At 40.3% G+C, this 23,364-nt stretch overlaps 1 protein-coding gene across 1 annotated transcript; it reads left to right on the top strand.

The window, feature by feature from the left end:
• Positions 1-1,269: 1,269 nt before the first annotated feature.
• LOC106087647 (uncharacterized) lies at positions 1,270-22,558 on the top strand. Its single transcript, XM_013252761.2, has 3 exons — positions 1,270-2,468; positions 20,087-20,797; positions 20,867-22,558. The coding sequence occupies exons 1-3, from the start codon at positions 1,982-1,984 to the stop codon at positions 22,264-22,266; spliced, it is 2,598 nt and encodes an 865-aa protein (XP_013108215.2). The 5' UTR covers positions 1,270-1,981; the 3' UTR covers positions 22,267-22,558.
• Positions 22,559-23,364: the final 806 nt, after the last annotated feature.

Genomic DNA, 23,364 nt, shown 5'->3' with positions numbered 1-23,364 from the left:
TTCGTCCGATTTGCAGTAATAATGCAATAAAATGCTCATTTGTTAACCGATTATCTCGTAATTTGGCAGGAGGGATTTTCTAATGTCTCTCGACGTTACTGGGAATTTCATGGAAATCGGTTCAGATTTAGATATAGCTCTCATATATATTTATTGCCCGATTTTCACTCCTAGAGCCACTGCAAGCACATCTATTGACCAATCTTGCCAAAATATATGCTCATCAGATTTTCGGTAAATTGCAATAATGTTGTCATGTTGCCTCGAAATTTGACACGGATTGTTAAATAAGCCATCTGAAAGCATCCGCCGAGGTCCATCCAAATTGGTTACTAGCTCCCACATTGTACTTAGGGTAGGTGTAGGGTATTATACAGTCGGCACCGTCCGACTTTTGCCCTTCCTTACTGGTTTTTGATAGAATTTTGTTAAAAAGTATGCATTATGGCCCACGTATGATGAGATAACCATGTTAATAACGGTCCAAATCAGACCATGTCTGTATAAAGTAGCCTCCAAAAGGATGTACCGACTAGATTTCTTCTTCTCATTTAAGTCGTTTTTTTAAGCCCGAAATGAAAACGCCATAACTTTTTGCCACATTGAAATCCATAATGACGCAACCTGCTGCCACAATCCTCTACGTCAACCCATTTGTTACATAAGATCACAATATATGCTCTATAAACTCATTCCATGGTAATTAGCTTTGATTTTTTGTCATAAGATATTCCTATAAATAAGTTATTGGGTAATAACCCATAGAGGAACCATTAAAGAAATAAAAAAAAAATAAAATAAAATAAATTTACTTTTTTAACTCCTATACTCCCATCCCACACTTTTGATATAAACTCAAAGCAAAATATCAAAAATTCCCTAGGGTTGAGACTTTATATTACACCTTACTGTTAAAACTCATATTAATTTTATAGGTGTTTACATTGACATATTGGATTTATATTTAGTAGCAACGTATATTCTCTAGGGCTACATATATATTTTTATCCATGGCTCTAATATTTGTCGTACAATATTAAAGTTATTATTTTTTTTTTAATGTTATTCTCAACCAACATACGTCAGCCACCGTGACGTATGATGCATGCACAGTAAAAATGACCTTACATTAAGTATACGCACCATATACATTTTTATTAAATTTAATTTTCATTTTGCTTTCTTTACAGATTAGCAATTAAATATCAACACATGTCGTCATCAATGTAAACCTTCTGTTGCATTCTGCTGCTGCTGCTGCTGCTACATCAGAATCAACATCATTGCATGTCATCAACACTTGCTGGCTTGTGTGTCTTTCTGTCTGCCAGTCTGTTGTTGCCTAAAGATAATTTAAAAGGGTAGTGGCGAAAGGGCAAACAGGAAACGCAACATAAACATTTTTGCCCAGGCCAACAACATCAACACTGTGGCCAACGACCACGATGGCCAGTCTAAAGCGTTTGTACAAGAAGAGATCACAGCAACACATGCCAGGGGTAATGTCATCAGGATGTAATGGAGGAATTAAATTAAGCTCGAAAGATTTATGGGCCATATTCAATGTAGTAAACGATGTAATAACGGAAGGAAATCAAAGGAAAATTGAAAATTGTGTGCTTACAAAAAAATCAATTATTGAATAATCAATGGAAATTTATTTTAAATAAGGAAATCTCGAAAAAAACAAAAAACAAACGCAGTCAATTGGCTTTTATCTGCATATTCAAATCTATAACCCTATGGTGTTGCTACAAAATTTATTCAAATTCAAATAAACCAAAAATTTGCATAACTTTATAATCCAAAGAGTTAACAAGGCCACCAAAAGAGTACCCCCCAACAAAAAGTACAAACATTTAGTATTTAGAGAAAAAAAAAAAACAACATAAAAAAATAAAGCCAATCAGCAACAAAATCCTTCCTCAACCTTACACCCAAATACAGCTTCCACTTTCTTCCGCCCTACATCCCCACAAACATGTCCGAATTCCGTTTCTTTGCCGTGACGGATTTTGAATACAGCTACAATCGTTCACAGAATTTGTTAAATCTACCTTTTGCACCCTTCCAACCTACAAAGCGAACTTCTACAGATGAAATTTCTACCGAATTGAATGTACCCTATGCCGTCTTTGAAATTCTAGTGGCCATATGTGCGGTTATTGGCAATCTCATGGTGATTGTTGTCTTCCAGCGTGAACGAAAATTGAGACGTCGAACCAATTACTACATTGTCTCACTGGCCATAGCTGATTTTCTTGTGGGTTCTTTGGGTGTTCCCTTTGCCATATTAGCTTCCATAGGATTACCGACAAATCTACATGCCTGCCTATTTACCGTGTCTCTGTTGGTGGTATTGTGCACCATTTCCATATTTTGTTTGGTTGCCGTCTCCGTGGATCGTTATTGGGCCATTTTGTATCCCATGGCCTATTCGAGAAATGTGCGAACGAGAACAGCCATAGGTGAGTAGAGGAAAATTGTTAAATTGAGAAAACATTATACAAAGCAAAAAATTTAATCTTTCGATATAAAAGGAGAAAGAACAAGTAAAGGCGTACTATGTTCAGCAGTGCCGATTCTTATACACCCTCCACCATGTAACGCATTTGTCGAGTTCTTTTCCTGTATCTCTTTTTAGGCTAACAAAAGGATAAAAGCAAAGAATTGCTACGCTAATTGATTTGAATGTTGGAGACCATAGTAGAAGTCATTGTGTAAAATTTCACCCAAATCGAATAAGAATAGCGCCCTCTATAGGCTCAAGAAGTATAATCGGGAGATTGATTCGTAGCTGTATCAGGCTATAGACCGATTCAGACCATATTTATTAAAGGTCATGGGAGAAGCCGTTGTACAAAATTTCAGCCAAATCGTATAATAATTGCGCCCTCTAGCGGCTCAATAAGTCAAGATAAGATCAGCTTATATGACAGCTATATCAGATTATGAACCAATTTGAACCATATTTGGCACAGTTGATGGAAGTCATAACGAAACTCATCATGCAAAATTTCAGCCAAATCGGATAAGAATTGTACCGTGGCTCAAGAAGTCAAGATCGGCCTATATGGCAGCTGTATCCAAATATGATCCCGTCTGGGCCATACCCAACACGGTTGAAGATGAGTCCAACACAACACTCTCTTTAAAATTGCAGCGTAATCGGGTAAAAAATGCTCCTTCTACGGGATGAAGACCCTAAATCGGATGAACGCTATATATGGCAGCTATTTCTTAATATGGTCCTATCTGAATCATATTCGGTGTGAATGTCAAGCGACAAAATAAAACCTTTTGATGTTAATATAATCTAGAAGTAGAAACACCTTTTATCGGCTAGAGACCCTAAATCGAAAAATCGGTCTAAATGGAAGCTCTATCTAAATATGGTTATGTCTGGACCATATTCTGTTCGTATATCGGTACAACTCACTATTCCTAGTGTAACTCATCTTTCTAAGTTTCAGCAATTCGGGCAATAAATTTGGCTATTATGAGCTTAAGACTCCAAGTCGGTTATTCGATCTATGTGGCGTCTATATCTAAATATGGCCCGATATGGATTATATTTGGTTAGGAAATCTGAATTTCAACGGAATCGGGTCATATATGCGCCTGTTATAGGCTTGACACCCTGTACCGGGAGATCATATTCGGTTTGAATATCAAGAGGCTTAATACAACTCACTGCTCCCAATTTCAGCGAAATCGGGTAAATAAATACGCCTATTATAGGCTTAAAACCCCTGACCGGGAGATTGATCTAAAGCACAGCTTTATCCAAATCGCCTCCGATCAGTACCATATTCGTTGGGAATGGTACTGATGGGACTGTTTTAAGTGCGGGCGCAATATTGGTATTAAAAGTTCCTGTTGTGGGCTTAAGACCCTATACCGGAATATCGATCGATTTGGCAGCTATATCTACATAGGGCCTCAGAGGAACCCGGTTCGAGGTCGAGAGACTTAATATAGCTTAGGTGTTGATATTTATATGTCCAATTCAACTATAGACAGACACTTAAGCCAGTAATCGGATTCTTGTGGACTCTAAGTAATAACAAGTAAAAGCGTGCTGAGTTCGACCGAATCTTATATACGCTCCATCATGGCTCGCATTTGTCAAGTTCTTTGCCCGATATCCCTTTATAGGCAAACAAAGTATGATGGATACGAATTACTAAGCTATTGGAGCCATACCAAGTTATTAACCGATTGGGGCCATACTTGGATTGGTTGTTGGAGATCAAAGTGGGAGCCATTGTGGAAAATTTCAACCAAATCGGATAATAAATGCGCCCTCTATAGGCTCAAGAATTATAATCGAGATATCGATTTATATGGGAGCTAAATAATGTTATAACCCGATTCAGACCGTACTTGTCACAGTTGTTGGAAGTCATAAGAAGACATCTCTACAAAGATTTCAAACGATTCAGGTAATAATTGCGCCCTCTAGCGGCTCAAGAATTCAAGATCCGAGATCGGTTGCTATGAGAGTAATATCAGGTAATAAAACGACTAAGACCATACTTGGCACGGTTGTTGGAAGTTAAAACAAAACACCTTATACAAACTGTCAGCTAAATCGGGTAATAATTGCGACCTCTAGCGGCTCAAAAAGTCAAGATCCGAGATCCGTTTGTATGGGAGCTATATCAGGTATTGAACCGTTTTTGATCATTCTTGGCACGGTTGTTGGAAGTTAAAACAAAACACCTTACACAAAATGTCAGCCAAAACGGGTAATAATTGCGCCCTCTAGCGGCACAAGAAGTCAAGATCCGAGATCCGTTTGTATGGGAGCTATATCAGGCATTGAACCGATTTTGATCATTCTTTGCACGGTTATTGGTAGTTAAAACAAAATACCTTATGCAAAATGTCAGCCAAATCGAATAAGAATTGCGCCCTTTAGAGGCTTGAGAAGTCAAGATCCAATATCAGTTTATATGGCAGCTATATCAAAACATGGACCGATATGGCCCATTTACAATCTCAACCGACCTACACTAATAAGAAGTATTTGTGCAAAATTTCAAGCGCCCAGATTTACTTCTTCGAAAGTAAACTTTTTTTCGACAGACAGACGGACGAACGGACATACGGACGGACATGGCTAGATCGAGTTAAAATGTCATGACGATCAAGAGAAAATTTTATGGGGTCTTAGAGTCAGGAATTCCGTGCTACATTCAAACTCTTTAATTGTTCTCCGGTGTCTGTTAACCGCGAAAGGTGGACAATGACTTAAGAAATGCTCCAACGTCTCATCGTCTTCCCCATATGCCCTAAACATGATAAAACTTGCCGCAACTATTCTGCATAACTAAGCTCGTAGCCCTATTTGCCCCGTTCGGATACCAAAGCCTATTCTGATCTCCTTCTAACTTCCTTTCTGTAATAACCTAGACTTCTCATGATCCGGACCTCCACATAGGATTTTCGTGGTCCTACAGACCATTTCGCTGTTCCACAATGTCTTCCGGCCTTCACTACCAAAGAGTCTGCTCTTTCATTCCCCCTTACTCCGCTGTGACCGTGCCATCCTCAGAAAAGGCGTTAATCTCCTTCCCAGCGGAATATCTTGATATCATTCCTTGTTTTGCATCCGCGAGGCCAAAAAGGCCATAAAGCTTTCATCAGACCCGATTTAAGCAAGCCTTACTGTTCGTTATCTTACCGTCCTGATTTATATTGCCCTGATAGCCAGTTTACTGTCCGTAAAGATGGTCACACTCAAAGACCGCGCTTTAAAACCACACCGTACCATATCAAGCATTCCGTGATCGCCCGGATCTCCATTTGCAGGACTGTATTATGGTTAGGCAATCGGAAACAGATCTCAGTCCCTGAGTTCTCAACGTAGACTCCCAGGCCCACTCTGCCCCCTAATTTAATCCATCTGTATGGCATAAAGTTTCAGGTGGCAATACCAGAAATCCGTCAATCCAGGACAGTGCTGCTGATAGCAGTGTCTCGCACTCGACCTCGAGTGTGGCCTCAGGTAACCAATGGGAAACCTCTTCTTTTCCTTCCAGGCTTACTATTGTTGAATCGGTTATACAGCGATTATGTGACCTGCCCCTATCTTCGGTCCATTATACCTTTGCCTTTAGTCTCATAGCCGCTATGGCTGCCTCACACTTAATCATATCACGCATTCTATGATCGCACGGATCTCCACCTGCAGGATTGTATTATGGTCAGGCAATCGGAAACAGACCTTTCCTGTCCCTGGGGATCTCAATGCAGACTCCCAGTCCCACTCTGTCCTCTAGGTTTAATCCATCCGTGTGGCATGAAGTTCCAGGTGACATTACCATTACTCGAGTGTGGCCTCAGGTATCCGATCGAAACCACTTCGCTTCCTTCAAGATTTCCTATCGTCGCCTCGGTTTTACCGCGATGGTATCCTCCTGCTCCTATTCTCCATCCATTCTCCCATCAACTGAAGTGTCATAGCCGCTGTGACTGTCTCAAACTTAATCTGTATATCTATGGGTCGGATATCTTGAATAACCTCCAGTGCCCTAGTGGACTTGGTCCTCATCATCCTGCCTATGCCTAAACAGCATGTCCTTTGAACCTATTGTGGTATCCTTAAGTTGCACTTTTTCTCCATCGCAATCCACCAAACTACTGAGGATGAGTTACTATTGGTCTAATCACACTCCTGTATAGCCGGTGGACAATCCTCGTATTCAGGCTCCATATCGAGCCTACGGCCCTTTTACATAGTACACGGGTAGAGATATCACTTTGAAGTTTGGAATGGTTCAAGCTGAGGTGTTAGCGAGTTGAGATATTGTAGACCTAAATTGTGAAAATCGAACCTCAAATAAAGATTTGGCAGCCCGAACAATTTTTCGAAATACCGAGGTGACCAATTAGGGGTCCGCCAAAAGGAGGTCAGGCAACCTAGAGCCTTGAAATTTGGCAAATGATTATGCTAACACCTCAGATCTAACCATTCCAAAGAGATATCTCAACCCATTCTCATACGGCATATTTTTTACTAGTTTTTTTTTTTTGATTTTCTCCCACTGTGCGTTAGCTCGTCTGTGTTGTGCTTCCTTGCTGCTCTGGCGTAAGAGGGCGGCTCCTTGTTTCTTTCAGCGACTGTGCCATCCTTTTGGAAGTCGAAGTCATCAATGCAGACTCGGGGGCCGTACGCGCATCCTTCGTTCCTGTTCCGACTTTGTCTTCCACCGTAGGACACTGCTTCGAGTCTCCATTGACAAAGGGCTAACTCAGTCTTTCCAGAGTACTTAAAAGCGGGGTGCCCTGTTTTCTTTTTCGGCATTTTATCAGTGTTATGCTCTTCGGGAGATCTGATTCTCTATACAGTTTCCCTAGAAGTGTTTGGAATGTTAGTTCTATCCCTACCAGCATCCTGCACTTTCGCCCGACTGCGCTGTCGGTGCATACTCCCCAGTCTCCTTCGCCGTGCCCCACATAGCTTTCTCGGGCTTCTTATGAGCTTAGCAAAGCCTTCGCTCACTTCTGCTGTCTACCAGCTTTCCTCATCTCCCGATTCGGCTGTAATGACTATTTCATTGATACTATCGCTGTCTGAATCTGACGACTGCTTATGCGCTATTGAAACATCGACTATCGACTACAGGTGCCAAGACTCCCGCACCTACAGGAGGTACGGACAACATGCTACGGTCTAATGTCACCACCACAGCTGTTGGGTCTTTGAAGCCCATTTTGAGCCTAGCCCTGAAAGGCTTTGGAATTTTTGCGTAAAAGGTAGAACCTATTCCGAGGTACAGGTATTTTTTAAGGAGCGAAATGAAAACACTTCCGCTCCACTCAACGGAAATGAAGCGGAAGGAAATCACAAAAGTTGCCGGGGCCGTGTAATCCCTATACTAAAGCTGAAATGAGTTTACCAACTTTTAAAGCAAATGCGGAGGCATATAAAATAGATGGTGAATACGGAAGTATGTCTAAAGGGTCAGATTTCAAATGCCTATTTAGATATCATATGGAACCTTTTCCAATATTTTGTTACAATAGGACTCAAATAGTGGCTACTACGTTAATAAAAGCTCAAGCTTGGGAGTAAAATTGCAAATTTTGCCCTTGAACATTCCTCTAAAGAACAGTAGCAAACTTCTTCAAACTTCACATATCAATGAGTGCAGTCCGATTCAAATTTTAAGCTCAATGATAAGGGACCTCCGAGGGCTAGCCGAGTCCGAACCGCGTGCCGCAGTGCGACACCTCTTTGGAGAGAAGTTTTTTCATGGCATAGTACCAAAAAATCTCCAGAGCCTGTCTGGAAGAAAGATAGATACTAGACAATAATCCTTTCACATTACATCACACAGCCAGATTGCTTTGGGAAAACAAATCTCTGCGGACTTTGGAGGGAAAAAAATCTCCCATTACTCTGGCGACCTCATCTAAAGTTGTAACTATTGGGTTGCCCAAAAAGTAATTGCGGATTTTTCATATAGTCGGCGTTGACAAATTTTTTTACAGCTTGTGATTCTGTAATTGCATTCTTTCTTCTGTCAGTTATCAGCTGTTACTTTTAGCTTGCTTTAGAAAAAAAGTTCATTCTAAGTTTTATTAAAAATGCATTTACTTTCTTTTAAAAAATCCGCAATTACTTTTTGGGCAACCCAATATGTTTATTGCATTTTAAGGCTGATTTTTCTTCAGCGATTAAGCTTATTTCTCACAAGGGGATTACGTAAATAAGCCTTTCATAAGCGACTAAGAGAATTAGGTAATTTTAAAAAATATTTTTTATTCTTAAAATCAAAATCTCTTTAGAAAAAAGAGAAGACAAATGACACATAGCCCTCTTAAACATACATCACAAGATAATGACGACATTTTCTGTCAAGTGCGTTTAAATTTATGCAATTAATCAACTCCCATGACTGTAAGCGCGAAGAACATACAACGGGTACAATGCATACGTTGTAAAACAAGCCTCTCATGACGAGCCTTTCCCTGCGTATAGTACACAACGTTGAGTTAATTCGACCGCCCACCATTTCAAGAAGACATTACTAATTAAAACAAAAACAACATCAACAACAGCAATGAGCTAAGCATTCTCAGCCATTGTAAATATGGATGAATATATGTGTGTGTGTTCCCCGTTCCCCTTCGAGAAACTCATGACATTTACTGCAACTACGCAAAAGTAACAAAGTTTCACAAAGTGAAGGCATCACAAGTCTTGGAAAACTTCATTCATACAATTTATTGACTGGAATTAATATAAGCCGAATGGAGCTCCCCAAACATCGTATGTCATGCAGTAGCTAAAATATAAACAGGGCCATCAAGACAGAATTAGGGATCACTTTGGCAAAGTGCAGTTGGATGATGATAAGCAACATGGAGGCAACAGACAAACCGGATACTATTTTTAGGATGACGTCTAATTCGAATTTAAAGCTTCAATCCCTAGATTAAGGGTAGATTCTTTTGAGTATTGGCCAGAGGCTCAAACTTAAAGAAAATTATCTATCTTTTCGGTAAGGTTTGCATCCAAATCGACATCTCTATTAAGGATATTGCCTCCATTCTGCTGACTTTATTCTATTTGCGAAATCTATCAGGCAAGTTTATTGCTATATATGGGATAATATTAGTAATGACGACAACTTTTATGGGCACGTTCCCAACGCATAGCTCTAGCGTCATCACAGGAATAGCCCACAATGGGAGCAACAACCTTAAAAAGTAGATAAATAAAAAAAAAAATAGTTGCCAACCATGACAAATAACTCTAAAGACCTCTACATTCGTTATCCTTTGGTAGTATTCTCTGTAGGGGTTTCACACGACGTTCGTTTTGTACCTTAAAGACTTTCCACCCACACACACGCGCACACACCTCAATTTTTCTTACTATTCACAATGCTGTTGTTTACTTTGTCGCCTTTAATTAATGTCACTTTTTATATGTCCAACTGTGAAAAGAATTATTGCAAGGAAATGGAGAAAAATAAGAGGATTTATGATGATACCATAACCAGTCATTTGTTATTGGTTTCTGGGATTTATTGATGGATTTTATGACTGTTCTCAATACTAAGCAAAAATTGAATGATTTGTATCATTAGTTGCATTGTTTTTGAGGAAATTGTAGGTCATTGTGGGGGGAGGGGGGTGATTTTTTTCCTACACTGAGAAAAGTTGCCGTAAATCTTATATATTGGGTTGCCCAAAAAGTAATTGCGGATTTTTCATATAGTCGCCGTTGACAAATTTTTTCACAGTTTGTGACTCTGTAATTGCATTCTTTCTTCTGTCAGTTAACAGCTGTTACTTTTAGCTTGCTTTAGAAAAAAAGTGTAAAAAGTATATTTGATTAAAGTTCATTCTAAGTTTTATTAAAAATGCATTTACTTTCTTTTAAAAAATCCGCAATTACTTTTTGGGCAACCCAATATAAAAATCAATATGCGTTTGTTTGTAGGTTTGTTTGTGTGTTCCTTATAGACTCAGAAGCGGCTGAACCGATTTTCTTGAAATTTTCACAGATGGTGCATAATGACCCCGTGGTGAAAATACGGTAATACATTTTTTGATATTTGAAGGGGGATCGGACCCTCCCCCTTACCTTAATTTTCAGAAACGCCAGATCTCGGAGATGGGTGGTGCGATTTAAGCGAAATTTTGTGTGCTCTCATATAGACCCTAAAAATAAAAATTTGATATCCAAATTTCGAATGGGGTACCTAGGGGTGCTGCCCCACCCTAAAACCTACCAAACATATATTTAGACCAATCACGACAATATGGGACTCAAATGAAAGATATTTGGTATAAGAAAACGTATCTGATATCCATTAGTCGAACCAAGTGCTAGGGGGAAATCGGACATATTTGCCGACCATGGCAATATGGGACCTAAATGAAAGGTATGTGGGAGTAGAATACGAATTTGATATCCAAATGTGGGACCACGTTTCTAGGGGTCCACACCTTCCCCAAAACACCCTCCAAACAGGACTTATTTACTGACCATGGGAATATGGGGCTTAAATAAAAGGTGTAGAGTTCGAATCGAAAATTTGAGTGTAGAATTCGAATCTGATACCCAAATATGAGACCAAGTGTTTGGGGGGCCGCCTCTCCCCAAAAACCTCCCCCAAAGGGGACACATTTACCGACCATAGCCACATTGGGCTCAAATGAAAGGTCTTTGGGAGTAAAGCACAAATCTGATATCAATATTCGAGAAAAGTGTCTATGGGGCCACCCCAGCCCCACAACACCACCCAACCCCCAAAACACCCCTAAATCGGACATATTTACCGATCATGGCAATATGGGACTCAAATGAAAGGTATTTGCGAGTAGAATACGAATCTGATATCCAAATGTGGGACCACGTTTCTGGGGGGTGGACCCCTTCCCCAAAACACCCCCCAAACAGGACTTATTTACTGACCACGACAATATGGGCTTAAATAAAAGGTATATGAATGCAGAATACGTATCATATATCCAAATATGGGACCAAGTGTTTGGGGGTCCGCCTCTCGCCAAAAACATACCGCAAAGGGGACAAATTTACGACCATAGCATTATGGGGCTCAAATGAAAGGTCTTTGGGTGTAAAGCACGAATTTGATATCAATATTCGGAAATAGTGTCCATGGGGCCACAACACCAACCAAATAGGAAGTATTTTCTGACTACTGCAACATGAGGCTCAAATAAGAGGGTTTTTAAAGTGGAACACGAATCCGATATATATTTTCAAGGCCAACTCACTGAGTGGCCGCCCATCCCCCAAAACAGCCCCAAGCCGGTCATGTCGACTATGGAAATATGGGGCTCAAATAAAAGGTATGTGGGAGTAGACCACGTATTTGATATCAACTGTTTAGCGGACGTCCCACCACCATAACAACCCCCAAAATCGGCGTATTTGCTCACCAAGACAATTTGGAACTAAAGAGTGGAACTAAATATTCATAGTTTTTAGGGCCAATACCCCAAACCGGACATATTTGCTGACTTTTGCAATAAGGAGTTTATATGAGATTAGAAAACTAATTTTATTTCCAATTTTGAGGGCAAAGGCAATATGGGGTTCAAATAAATGATATACAGATATGTGAGAATAAAGCACGTTGTTGATATATTTTCAGGGCTTTGAATTTGGGGGACCACCCCATTCCCCAAAACACCCCTAAATCGGGCATATTTACCGACCATGACAATGAGGGGCTTAAATGAAAGGTATTGGGGTGTAGAGCAAGAATTGATACCCATTTTAGGGACCAATTTTCTAGGGGTCTACTCATTTCCCAAAATACCCCACAAACAGCAATTTTTTACTGACCATCGCAATATGGGGCTCAAATAAAGGTATTTAGGAGTAGAATACGAATTTGATATCCAAATGTAGGACCATGTATTTAGGGCATCATCCCTTTCCCAAAACACCCCCAAAGGGAAAAAATTTTTCGACCATGCCAATATGTGGCTCAAATGAAAGGTATTTGAGTTTAGAAAACGAATTTGGTAACCTATTTTGGGGCCATGTGTTTGGGGTCATATGGGATTCGGATAAAGGCACTTATATTGTTAAACTGTTAGTCAAGCGATATACTATTGGGTTGCCCAAAAAGTAATTGCGAATTTTTTAAAAGAAAGAAAATGCATTTTTAATAAAACTTAGAATGAACTTTAATCGAATATACTTTTTTACACTTTTTTTCTAAAGCAAGCTAAAAGTAACAGCTGATAACTGACAGAAGAAAGAATGCAATTACAGAGTCACAAGCTGTGAAAAAATTCGTCAACGCCGACTATATGAAAAATCCGCAATTACTTTTTGGGCAACCCAATATTTTGTAGCATGGTATTTCACTAAAAGATCTTTAATTGTCGAAAATAAATATTCAAAGGAAACTTTTGTTCCATATAAAGTAAAAGAAGGCGCAGCGTAGCGGGCCCGGGTCAGCTAGTTTACACTATAAACAAAAGTTCAATGAAATTTTCTCCAAAGACAAAATTTCAATGAAATTTTCTGTTAAAGAAAATTGTCAATGAAATTTTCTCCAAAGACAAAATTCGATAAAATTTTCTCTGAAGGCAAAATTTCGATGAAATTTTCTCTGAAGACAAAATTTCAATTAAATTTTCTGTTAAGGAAAATTGTCGATGAAATTTTCTCCAAAGACAAAATTTCGATGATATTTTCCCTGAAGACAAAAATTTCAATGAAATTTTCTTTATACACAAAAATTAAATTATCAGCAACCGCCATGGTGGACCCCAGAGCTGGTTGGTGTAAGGAAGGTCTGCAGAAAACTCTTCAACAGGGCGAAAGCCACAAGAGCACCACACGATCCGGACATCTATTAGGCTGGGCTAAGGAAAGGGCGAGCTGGGAAAGGCTCAGAACAAATCCTGGGTGGAATTCTGCAGCTCCGTGGATGATACATATGAAGCTTTAGGCTAAGGAAGATTCTGTCATCGAAACCTTTTACGGTGGGGTATATTCAGAAGTCAAAGAATGTATGGACAATGTCTAGTGAGGAAACACTAGCACTACTCGTTGATACACATTTCCCCAGAAATTCTCAAAGGGTTGAAAAACCATTCTGCTTTCGGAATAATCGCGGAATTTTTAATTTTTCTGCGAGCGGAATTTGACAGCAATCAAAGTGTTTTTTTTTTTTCAAACCAAAGCACGTTTCTTTCGCCGCACTTATTTTTTTTCTATACTTTTCTCAAATAAATAAAGAAAATCGAACCATTGAAACCAATAAAACAAACCCAAACCAGTAAGGAAAGGCAAAAGTCGGGCGGTACCAACTATATAATACCCTACACCACCTAGTGTATGTAGTATTTTTTATATATAGAACTTATTTCGAAATCTAGTCAGACTTTAATCTCCATAAATGGAAAAAAATGGAGATAAGACGAAATGGATGGTTTCAACTCCCAAAAAGCCTTGCACAACCGAGCAGATAAAGAAAATGGAGAAAGTTGGGAACCACAACTTTGAGATAGTCAGTAACTTTATCTACCTCGGCACCGCCGTAACCGAAACGAATGACACCAGTTTTGAGATAAAGCGAAGAATAATACTGGCAACAGATGCTACTTTGGACTAAGTAAGCAGTTTAGAAACAAGGCCACATTTCGACAGACGAAGATTGCACTATACAAGGCCCTGATACTGCCCGTGTTGTTATAGGGTTCTGAGACATGGGTACTTGTGAAAGCAGATGAGGCAGTGCTTGGAGTATTTGAGAGAAAGATTCTTCGTAAAATATATGGACCAATATGCGTTAACGGAGTTTATAGGCGACGTATGAACCACGAGCTGTATGAGCTGCGTTGGCTAGGTCATGTTGCCAGAATGGATGAAGAAGCTCTAGCAAAGAAGACCAAAAGCCCGATGGAAATATCAAGTTGTGGGAGACAGCTCGAAACTTGGTGTCAGGGATTTTAGAATGAACGCAGAAGATCGAGGCGTTTGAAACGCTATTCTACGTTCGGCTAGTGGAACAAATATTCTGTCATAGCCAAATAATGTAAGTAGAGGAAGTCAGACTTTAATTGGGATACCAATTGAAAAAGCAATTTAGAATCTTGTAAGATTTTCCTACCATAGGACAAAAGATTTGGATTTCCACATCTTTAAAAGACCATAGCGGATAAAAGATTATATAGGAAAAAGAAATAGAATATCACTCGCCCTATATTGTAGAGATGTGACCAAAATTGTGGACGAAAATTGTGGTTACTATAGCCTTAAAAGGCCATATCGGATGAACGATATCCATGCGACCTATATCTAAATCTAAACCGATTTTTATGAAATTTTGCACATATATGAGGATGTTAAATAAAACACCCCATGATAAATTTTGTAAAGATCGGTAAAAAATTGTGGCTTCTACAGCCTTAAACGTCCATAGCGGATGAGAGATATATATGGGAGCTATATCTAAATCTGAACCGATTTTTATGAAATTTTCCACACATATGAGGATGTTAAATAAAACACCCCATGCTAAATTTTGTAAAGATCGGACTAAAATTGTTGCTTCAACAGCCTTAAAAAGCCATATCGGATGAAAGATATATATGAGAGCTATATCTAAATCTGAACCGATTTTGATGAAATTTTCCAGATATGCTAAGATCAGTAATAAAACAGTCCGTGCCAAATTTTGTGCAGATCGGTTGAAAATTGGAGCTACTACGGCCAATGGCCATGCAAATCGGGCGATACATATATATGGGAGCTATATCTAAATCCAGACCGATTTTTATGAAATTTTGCACACATATGGGGACTTTAAATAAAGCACCTCATGCAAAATTTTGTAAAGATCGGACTAAAACTGAAATAAAAGACCCAAAGCCAAATTTTGTAAAGAACGACCGAAAATTGTGGCTTCTACAGCCTTAATAAGTCATATCGGATGAAAGATATATATGGGAGCAATATCTAAATCTGAACCGATTTTTTCAAAATAAATAGCGTTTGTCCTTGAGCTAAAAAAGTGACATGTGCAAAATTTCGTGACAATCGGACAACAAATACGACCTGCACTTTGATTACAAGAATACATGGACTCACAGACGGACAGACGGATATGGCTAAATCGAATCAGAAAGTGATTCTGAGCCGATCGGTGTACTTATCAATGGGTCTAGCTCATCTCTTTCTTAGTGTTGCAAACAAATGCACAAATATATAATACCCTGTACCACAGTGGTGGTGTAGAGTATAAAGACCCTGCCAGGGGGACTTAGGCCAGCCACCCCAACTCCAAAACATCCCGAAACAGACATTGGACGTGTCAAATAAAAGATATTCGGAAGTAGTTTACTAAAATGTCAAAAAAAAAACTAAGTCCATGCAATGGGAGGTGTCCCCGTCCATAAAATTCCCCTAAATGGTCATATTTATTAGCCGACCATGGCTATATGGGACTCAAATGAAAGCAATTTGGGAGTAGATTAGGAAAATGACATTAAAATTTATGTTTAAGTTTCTAGGTAGCGCTTAACCTCATTAAAACACCTCAAATAGGTTAATTGACCCATTGTGACAATACGGGGCTCAAATCAAACGTATTTAAGAGTAGAAAAGGAATCCAGTTTTGAGGCCAAGTGTCTGTGGGTAAGCCCCAAATCACCCTCTAAACGGAATTTATTTTCCGAACAAATTAATATGGGGCTCAAATGAAGGTTTTTGGCAGTAAAGACCGAATTTGATATCTACTTTTAGGGAAAAGAGACGGAGTTCCAGCCCAGACCCCAAACGGTACATATTTATCGACAATGGCAATTTTAGCCTTAAATGAAAGTGATTTTGGAGTAGAGCACAAATTTGACATCCAAATTTGGGTGAAATGTGTGAGGTACCATCCCACACCCAAAAAGCACTCCCCGCCAAATAGATATATAGGCCAATCACGATATTAAAGGGGTAAAAAAACAGGACTTATTTACGACTATGGAATATGGGGCACATATAACATGAAGATTTCATTAAAGAACAGGGGCAAACTTCTCACATATCTATGAATGCTGTCCGATTCATGCACTACGGCACGCCGTTCAGACTCGGCTATAAAAAGGAGGCCCATTATCATTGAGCTTAAACTTGAATCGGACTGCACTCATTGATATGTGAGAAGTTTGCCCCAGTTCCTTAATGGAATGTTCATGGGCAAAATTTGCATTTTGCTGTCCGATTCAAGTTTAAGCTCAATGATAAAGGACCTACTTTTTATAGCCAAGTTCCAACGGCGTCCCACAGAGCGACACCTCTATGGGGAGTAGATTTTATATGACTTCTATACATGGCATTGCACCTCCCAAATACCGCAAAAATTAGGAGGGGATAACCAACACTTAACATTTTTTCCAATATTCTCGCCAGGATTTGAACCCATGCGTTTAGCATCATTGACGGACTTCGATTCGATTACGACATTCGGGACAAAATGTCCCCACCTTAAAACTCCACCAAAACAGAAATTATATATCGACCATGGCAGTATAGGGACTAAGGGTCTACCGGTCACTTGAAACGTGAGAACTGAACTACGTGACCTAGGTGTATCGGTAGTTAGTCAAACAGAACGCGCGTTACAGGGACTTGAATTCCTCGCTGCGTGATTGAGGAACTAGGACACCGGGATATGTGTGTAGACAAACAAAAAGTATTTTCAGCAACGCCTCAGTAGCTTCTGTGTCTGACGGACACTGGTCACAATAATGGCTATTATGGTTACTGAGTCGTGATTTACTCACGGCGTGATTGAGGCACTAAGAGACCGAGACATGGTGTAGACGGACAGAAAGTTTTTGCAGCAAAACCTTAGTAGCTCCTGTGTGCTCTCACGACATGATTGAGGTACTAGGATATCGGGTCATGTATGTAGACAGAGAGCACGAGTTAACAATGCTTCTGTGTCTAAGGGACACTGGGACGTAATTCTCTCACGACGTGATTGAGGTACTAGAACATCGGGTCGTGTATGTAGACAGAGAGTACGAGTTAACAATGCTTCTATGTTTAGGGGACACTGCGCAAGACACCGGCTGTTTTTACAGACTCCCGATTCGAGTGATTGAGATACAAAGAAACAAGGTCTTGGTGTGATCGGACGGAAAGAATGCACTCAGCGGCTACTGAGTCAAGACAAAACGCCAAATTTTATGGTTACAGAGATATGGTGCACTAACGGCGTGATGGAGGCACTAGCACACCGCGTCATGTATTTAGACAGACAAATGTACACGCGAACCACAGCTTAGTGGTTTCTGCGTCTTAGAGATACTGGGTAACATGCAGGCTATCTGGGTTACAGAGTCATGATTCACTCACTTCGTGATTGAGGCACTAGGACATCGGGAGATACGTGTAAACGGACAGAAAGTATGGGCAAGCAATGACTCAATGGCTCCTGTGCCTGAGAAAACGGGGCTATATGTTGACTATTATCGGTACAAAGATGCGATTTTCGCACGGCATGACGTAGGACAGAGAGTATTTGCAAAAACCCCCAGTAGCTCCAATGTCTGACGGAGACTGGTGAAAACACTGCCTATTGCGATCATAAATACGTGAATTTTTCACGGCGTGATTAAGCCACAAGGACACTGGTATGTGTACAGAAACACGGTGGGTGCATGTGAACAGCGGCTGAGTCTGATGAAGACTGGTGAAAACACTGCCTATTGCGATCATAAATAAGTGAATTTCTCACGGCGTGATTAAGCCACATGGACACAGCTATATGTGTGTAGAAACACGGTGGGTGCACGTGAACAGCGGCTGAGTGGTTTCTCTGTATGAGGGATACGAGCTAAACGCTCTCTATTATGGTTGCATGATGTAACCACGTGACCGAGGCGTAAGAAAAGCTGACGGAAGGAATGCGAGAGCACAGATTCAGGGGCTCATTTGTCTCTTGGACACAGAAGTGTCGGGTCCATGACTTCAACTATCTATACGTGCATTCCTTTTATAGTGTCCTATTATAATTCTAATGACCATGCTTAGATGTGCCCTCTCCAATGAAGGTAGGATATCTAGGTTTCGCTTCAAGCGTTCGTCCCATGGTTGTTTGGTAAAACTCCCAACCTGCTGCAGAGTAGTTTTATTAGCGAAATCACACTTCCTTATAATTAAGGCTAAGAACGTAATGTCAGTTACTTAGACTAGGGAGAAGTTTGCTCTCTCTCTCTCTCTCGCAAACAACTCAGTTTTCTTGTTTCTTGTCACATTCCTTTGATCAGGAACCCAATATGAGATCAATTTGTGATACCTGTGCAATCGTCTCAAGTTATCCCGACAGTGGCGTAGATTTTTATACCTTATACTCGTACTAATAAGGGACTTAAGGCAGCCTGATAATCACAAGATCTAGAGCCTATAAAAGGCGCATTTATTATCCGATTTTGCTGAAATTGTTCCCAATAAGTTTTATTAGACACCTTGATATCCGCACCATATGATCCACATGGAGGGTGTGGAGGCCGCCGTGGCGCAGAGGTTAGCATGTCCACCTATGACGCTGAACGCCTGGGTTCAAACCTCGGCGTGAACATCAACAAAATTTTCAGCGATAGTCATCCCCTTACTAATGCTGGTTACATTTGGAAAGTATCCAGCCATGTTAAAACTTCTCTGCCAAGTAGTGTCGCGGTACGCCTTTCGGACTCGGCTTCAAAAGAAGGCCCCTTATCATTGAGCTTCAACTTTAATCGGACTGCACTCATTGATATGAGTGTCCCCTGTATCCCCTGTTCCTTAATGGAATGTTCATGGGAAATTTAGTAGTAGAGGTTAAAAAGTCTAATCGTGAGTTCGGTTTATATGGCAGCTTATCAAAACATGGACAAATTTGGCCCATTTACCATATCAGTCGCCCTACCCTAATAAGAAGTATTTGGGCAAAATTTCAAGCACCTAGCTTTACTGCTTTCAGTTAGCGTACTTTACACAAATAAACAGACAGACGGAAGGACGGACAGGTGGATGGATTGGCATGGCTAAATAGACTCAAGATGATCCAGAATATATTGGGTTGCCCAAAAAGTAATTGCGGATTTTTTAAAAGAAAGAAAAAGCATTTTTAATAAAACTTAGAATGAACTTTAATCACATATACTTTTTTTACACTTTTTTTCTAAAGCAAGCTAAAAGTAACAGCTGATAACTGACAGAAGAAAGAATGCAATTACAGAGTCACAAGCTATGAAAAAATTTGTCAATGCCGACTATGTGAAAAATCCGCAATTACTTTTTGGGCAACTCAATATATACACTTTGTTGGGTCTGAGAGCATTATATAGTCGAGTCACAAACCGAATGACGATTTAAGTATGCCTCCATCCAATGGTAAAGGGTATAACAATGGGTCAGCACTTCAAATGAATGGTGACTACGTACAATCCCTGCATTGTCTCTGTACTTTCCCTGTTACCAATGAGTCATTAGCCATCCTTTAGCTTTTCAAGTAAAAGCATCCATTAAATTCCTCTTTAACTCTACACCATAAAATTGTTGACTATAATAATTAACATTCTTTTATTTTTTCAGTCATTATATCCATGTGCTGGTTTGCCGGTACCATAGTTGGATTTCTTCCCCTCTTCGGCTGGCACGCAGCAGTGGATTCTAAACAGGCCTGCCTCTTTGTCGAAGTCATGGACTACAACTACTTAGTCTTCCTGTATTTTGCCACAATTATAACACCGGCTCTGCTAATGCTCGCCTTCTATGCCCACATCTACAAAGTCATCATCAAGCAGGTGCGACAAATAGTCACAATGAATCCCATGGGCGATACCAGTCGCCGCAGTTCGACAGCTCACATAACAAACACAAATGGAAATGGTCGTGCAGCGTGTCATGGTGGTACCATGCTTAGGGTATTGGGAGCTGCACGAAAACGTGATGTGAAAGCCACACAAAATCTATCGATTATTGTGCTCTTCTTCATGATCTGTTGGATACCGCTGTACACCATCAATTGCATCCAGGCATTTTGTCCCACCTGTTTTATACACCCCAAATTGACGTTATTCTGCATTATATTGTCTCATCTGAATTCAGCGGTCAATCCCATACTGTATGCGTATCATTTAAAAGATTTTCGTTTGGCCATGAAAAATCTACTCCTAAGGCTAATGGGCATTGAGGTGGAGGTGACATTGGATGCTCACCATCGTTATTCGTTGGCCTCACAACATCGTCTGCAATCGATGGATGTTAGTTCGAGAAGTAATGTGCAGACAAGGATTTACATAGGTAAGCTGGGATGGGAGAGTCCACATGATGTTGCCCATCTTAATGGGGGTTTTGGTTTTCCTTTTTTAGATTCTCCCATATGGCTACGCCAACAACAGCAGCAATCAATGAAAAACCATCAAATGGTGGCCAAATGTGGTGTTGTTCAACCCTGCTTGAACAACATCCACCAGACAGTGGCCGCTGTGGCTTCCGTCACCACCGATATCGAACGTGATATATGGAATATACGCGAGGTGTCCAGCAATGCTGAAAAAGGCGAGGTCAACTATGTCTTCCCCGATGACAAAGATTCAGAGGCTCCCACACCACCACCGCGTAATCGTCGTAAGGCACGCAAGAAATCTGAGAGAGGTTGTGACAGTCCTTACTCCTACGAGAATTGTACCTATACCCCTAGTCCAGAGGAGGATGACTTCGAGGAGGTTTTTCTACCCAGCAGACCTCAAGATGTCAGTGGCAGTGCTGGTGGCGGTGGTGGGGTGGATTCTAAGACTCTCAATCAAAGTCTCATAGCCTGTGCCATGCGTGAAAAATTGCGCTCCGACATAGATGAGAGACCGCCCAGTACTCCTTGTTCTCAAAGTGATTATGAAATACCAAAGAATGACTCGGACTCCCATTCCAATACCCCCAATCATCTTTCCCACATGCTGGTTAGTCCAACTCATACACCTCCCCTAACGCCAAAGCAAATACAACAACTTAGGCAAAAGTATGACAGAGGATCCCTGGCGAATCACTCGACTTCGAATGGTGGCTTGAGCAACAACTCCATCTTCATCATAGACAGCGATTCCAATTCTGCCTCGCCAGGGCACAAGCCAAAATTTCGAAAGTCTGCCCATGCCACCAAGAACCTCAACTTTCATGGGAAATCTTTAACACGATCCTGTTCCTGCACCAGTGATAACTCGGGTTCAGAATCATCCCAAAGAGAGCTCGAAGCGAGGAGTAAACATTCCGACAGCATTCATTCGCTGAGCAATCAAGTAACAACTTCCCGCGAAAATCTGCCCTTACCAGCCGACAATTCTCATAATAACAACAATCTCAACTATTACACATTTCATCAAACCACAACGGGGGATACCCGTAATCATCATTCACAATCACACCAACAAAATCACCATTCTCACCCCCATCGAATACACTGCAACAGTCATCAGGAGAAATTTAGCCCTTTCAAGGTTATGAGTAATTTAATATTCCCTCCAATTGTCAAACATTCCAGCCTCTTTCAATTGTTCCAAAGTAGCAGTAGTGCTGAGGTCTCCTCCCCAGCGGTAGCCAAGGTGACGCAATCCCGATCTTCAAGTCCCCTACAAATGACTGATAGTGTTAGAAACTGCAGTAGTGCGGCTCCTAGTAATGATGTTAATGAATCCACTGCCTCGGCAACAACGGAAGTGATCGATGTCTCCTCTCTGGAGGTGGCGACTATACCACCCCTTCGGGCAGATAGTTGAGTAAGGGCTTTAGAAGTTCTAATTTAACAATACTCATAATTTAAGTACCCAAAGTGTTGTCGATGTTGAAAAGTATTTCAATCCAAAGCTATATTCTTTAAGTGTAGGCATTAGGTAAGTGTATGAATGTCAAGTCTGCAAAGGCTAAGTGCAGGATTCACTAAAGGCTAAAACAGAAGGAGCCCGTTGAAGAGTTTCGTGATGAAAAATTCACTTCTTCAAGTGTGGCAACACCGAATGACACTCGCTTTCAAGTGTCAAAGTTGAAAATTGTTTAATTTTTTCATGTTGCTTTGGGGGAATTTTAGTGCAGAGTTGCATTTTTGCAACGCGATGCTCAAAACCAAAGCTCATTCTGTTTTGGCTTTAATGGTGGAGTTACATACTATGCGCGGGCATTACAAATGCAACTCTGCAAACATATCCCACAAAAGCAACGCGCAAAAGTAAATCAATTTTTAACTTTTAAGATTGAACTCGAGTATCATTTTGTGTTCCCATGCGTGAAGTAGTGCTTAAGGCATCAAAGTTAAAATTTTTTCAGCCTTTGCGCGTTGCTTTTGTGCGTTATGTTTGCAGAGTTGCATTTTTAATATAGAAGCTTCCGTCACTTGCAGAAAACCAAAAGTGGAAAGGCCCCATGAACATTGCGAATATCATATGTCAAAATGTCACAACTAGGAGAAAACACAAACGAAAAATTAATGTAAACAAAGAGAAAATTGACTTCCTTGATGAGGAGGGCTATCAAAAATTTTAATGTTCGCTGATAGCTTTCCGAAACCTCAATTAGTCAACGAAAGACTTTCGTTTGTTTTTGGTATACTTATAACAGCTGTTTTTATTGAGGGGAAAACAGCTGATATGGATAAATCAATTGAATGGAAGCTGTTCAGGCTAAACACATACTTTGGAGCTTCTGGCTTCGGGAATAATTATTAAGATATTGGTGGCAAGGTAGAGGATCTAGGGACAAGGAAGAAAGGACACCGTGATAAAAATGTAGGGGGGAGTTAACTAAAACAGAAGACAGTGCTAGAAGCTGTAATGTACAGGGGAGAAACAAAAGGAGATGTGTAGAAATTCTGCAACAAGAAT

The sequence above is a fragment of the Stomoxys calcitrans genome, chromosome 4 (genome assembly GCF_963082655.1).
Source record: "Stomoxys calcitrans chromosome 4, idStoCalc2.1, whole genome shotgun sequence".
Classification (NCBI taxonomy): Eukaryota; Metazoa; Arthropoda; class Insecta; order Diptera; family Muscidae; genus Stomoxys; species Stomoxys calcitrans.
Note: the sequence above shows the minus strand (reverse complement) of the source record. Positions and strands in the feature narration are given on the sequence as shown.

Excerpts from the sequence above, each read along its gene's own strand:
- LOC106087647 (XM_013252761.2), top strand. The coding sequence starts at position 1,982 with ATGTCCGAATTCCGTTTCTTTGCCGTGACGGATTTTGAATACAGCTAC. Across the intron at positions 2,469-20,086 it reads GCGAACGAGAACAGCCATAG|TCATTATATCCATGTGCTGG; the intron begins GTGAGTAGAGGA and ends TTATTTTTTCAG. Across the intron at positions 20,798-20,866 it reads GCAGACAAGGATTTACATAG|ATTCTCCCATATGGCTACGC; the intron begins GTAAGCTGGGAT and ends TTCCTTTTTTAG.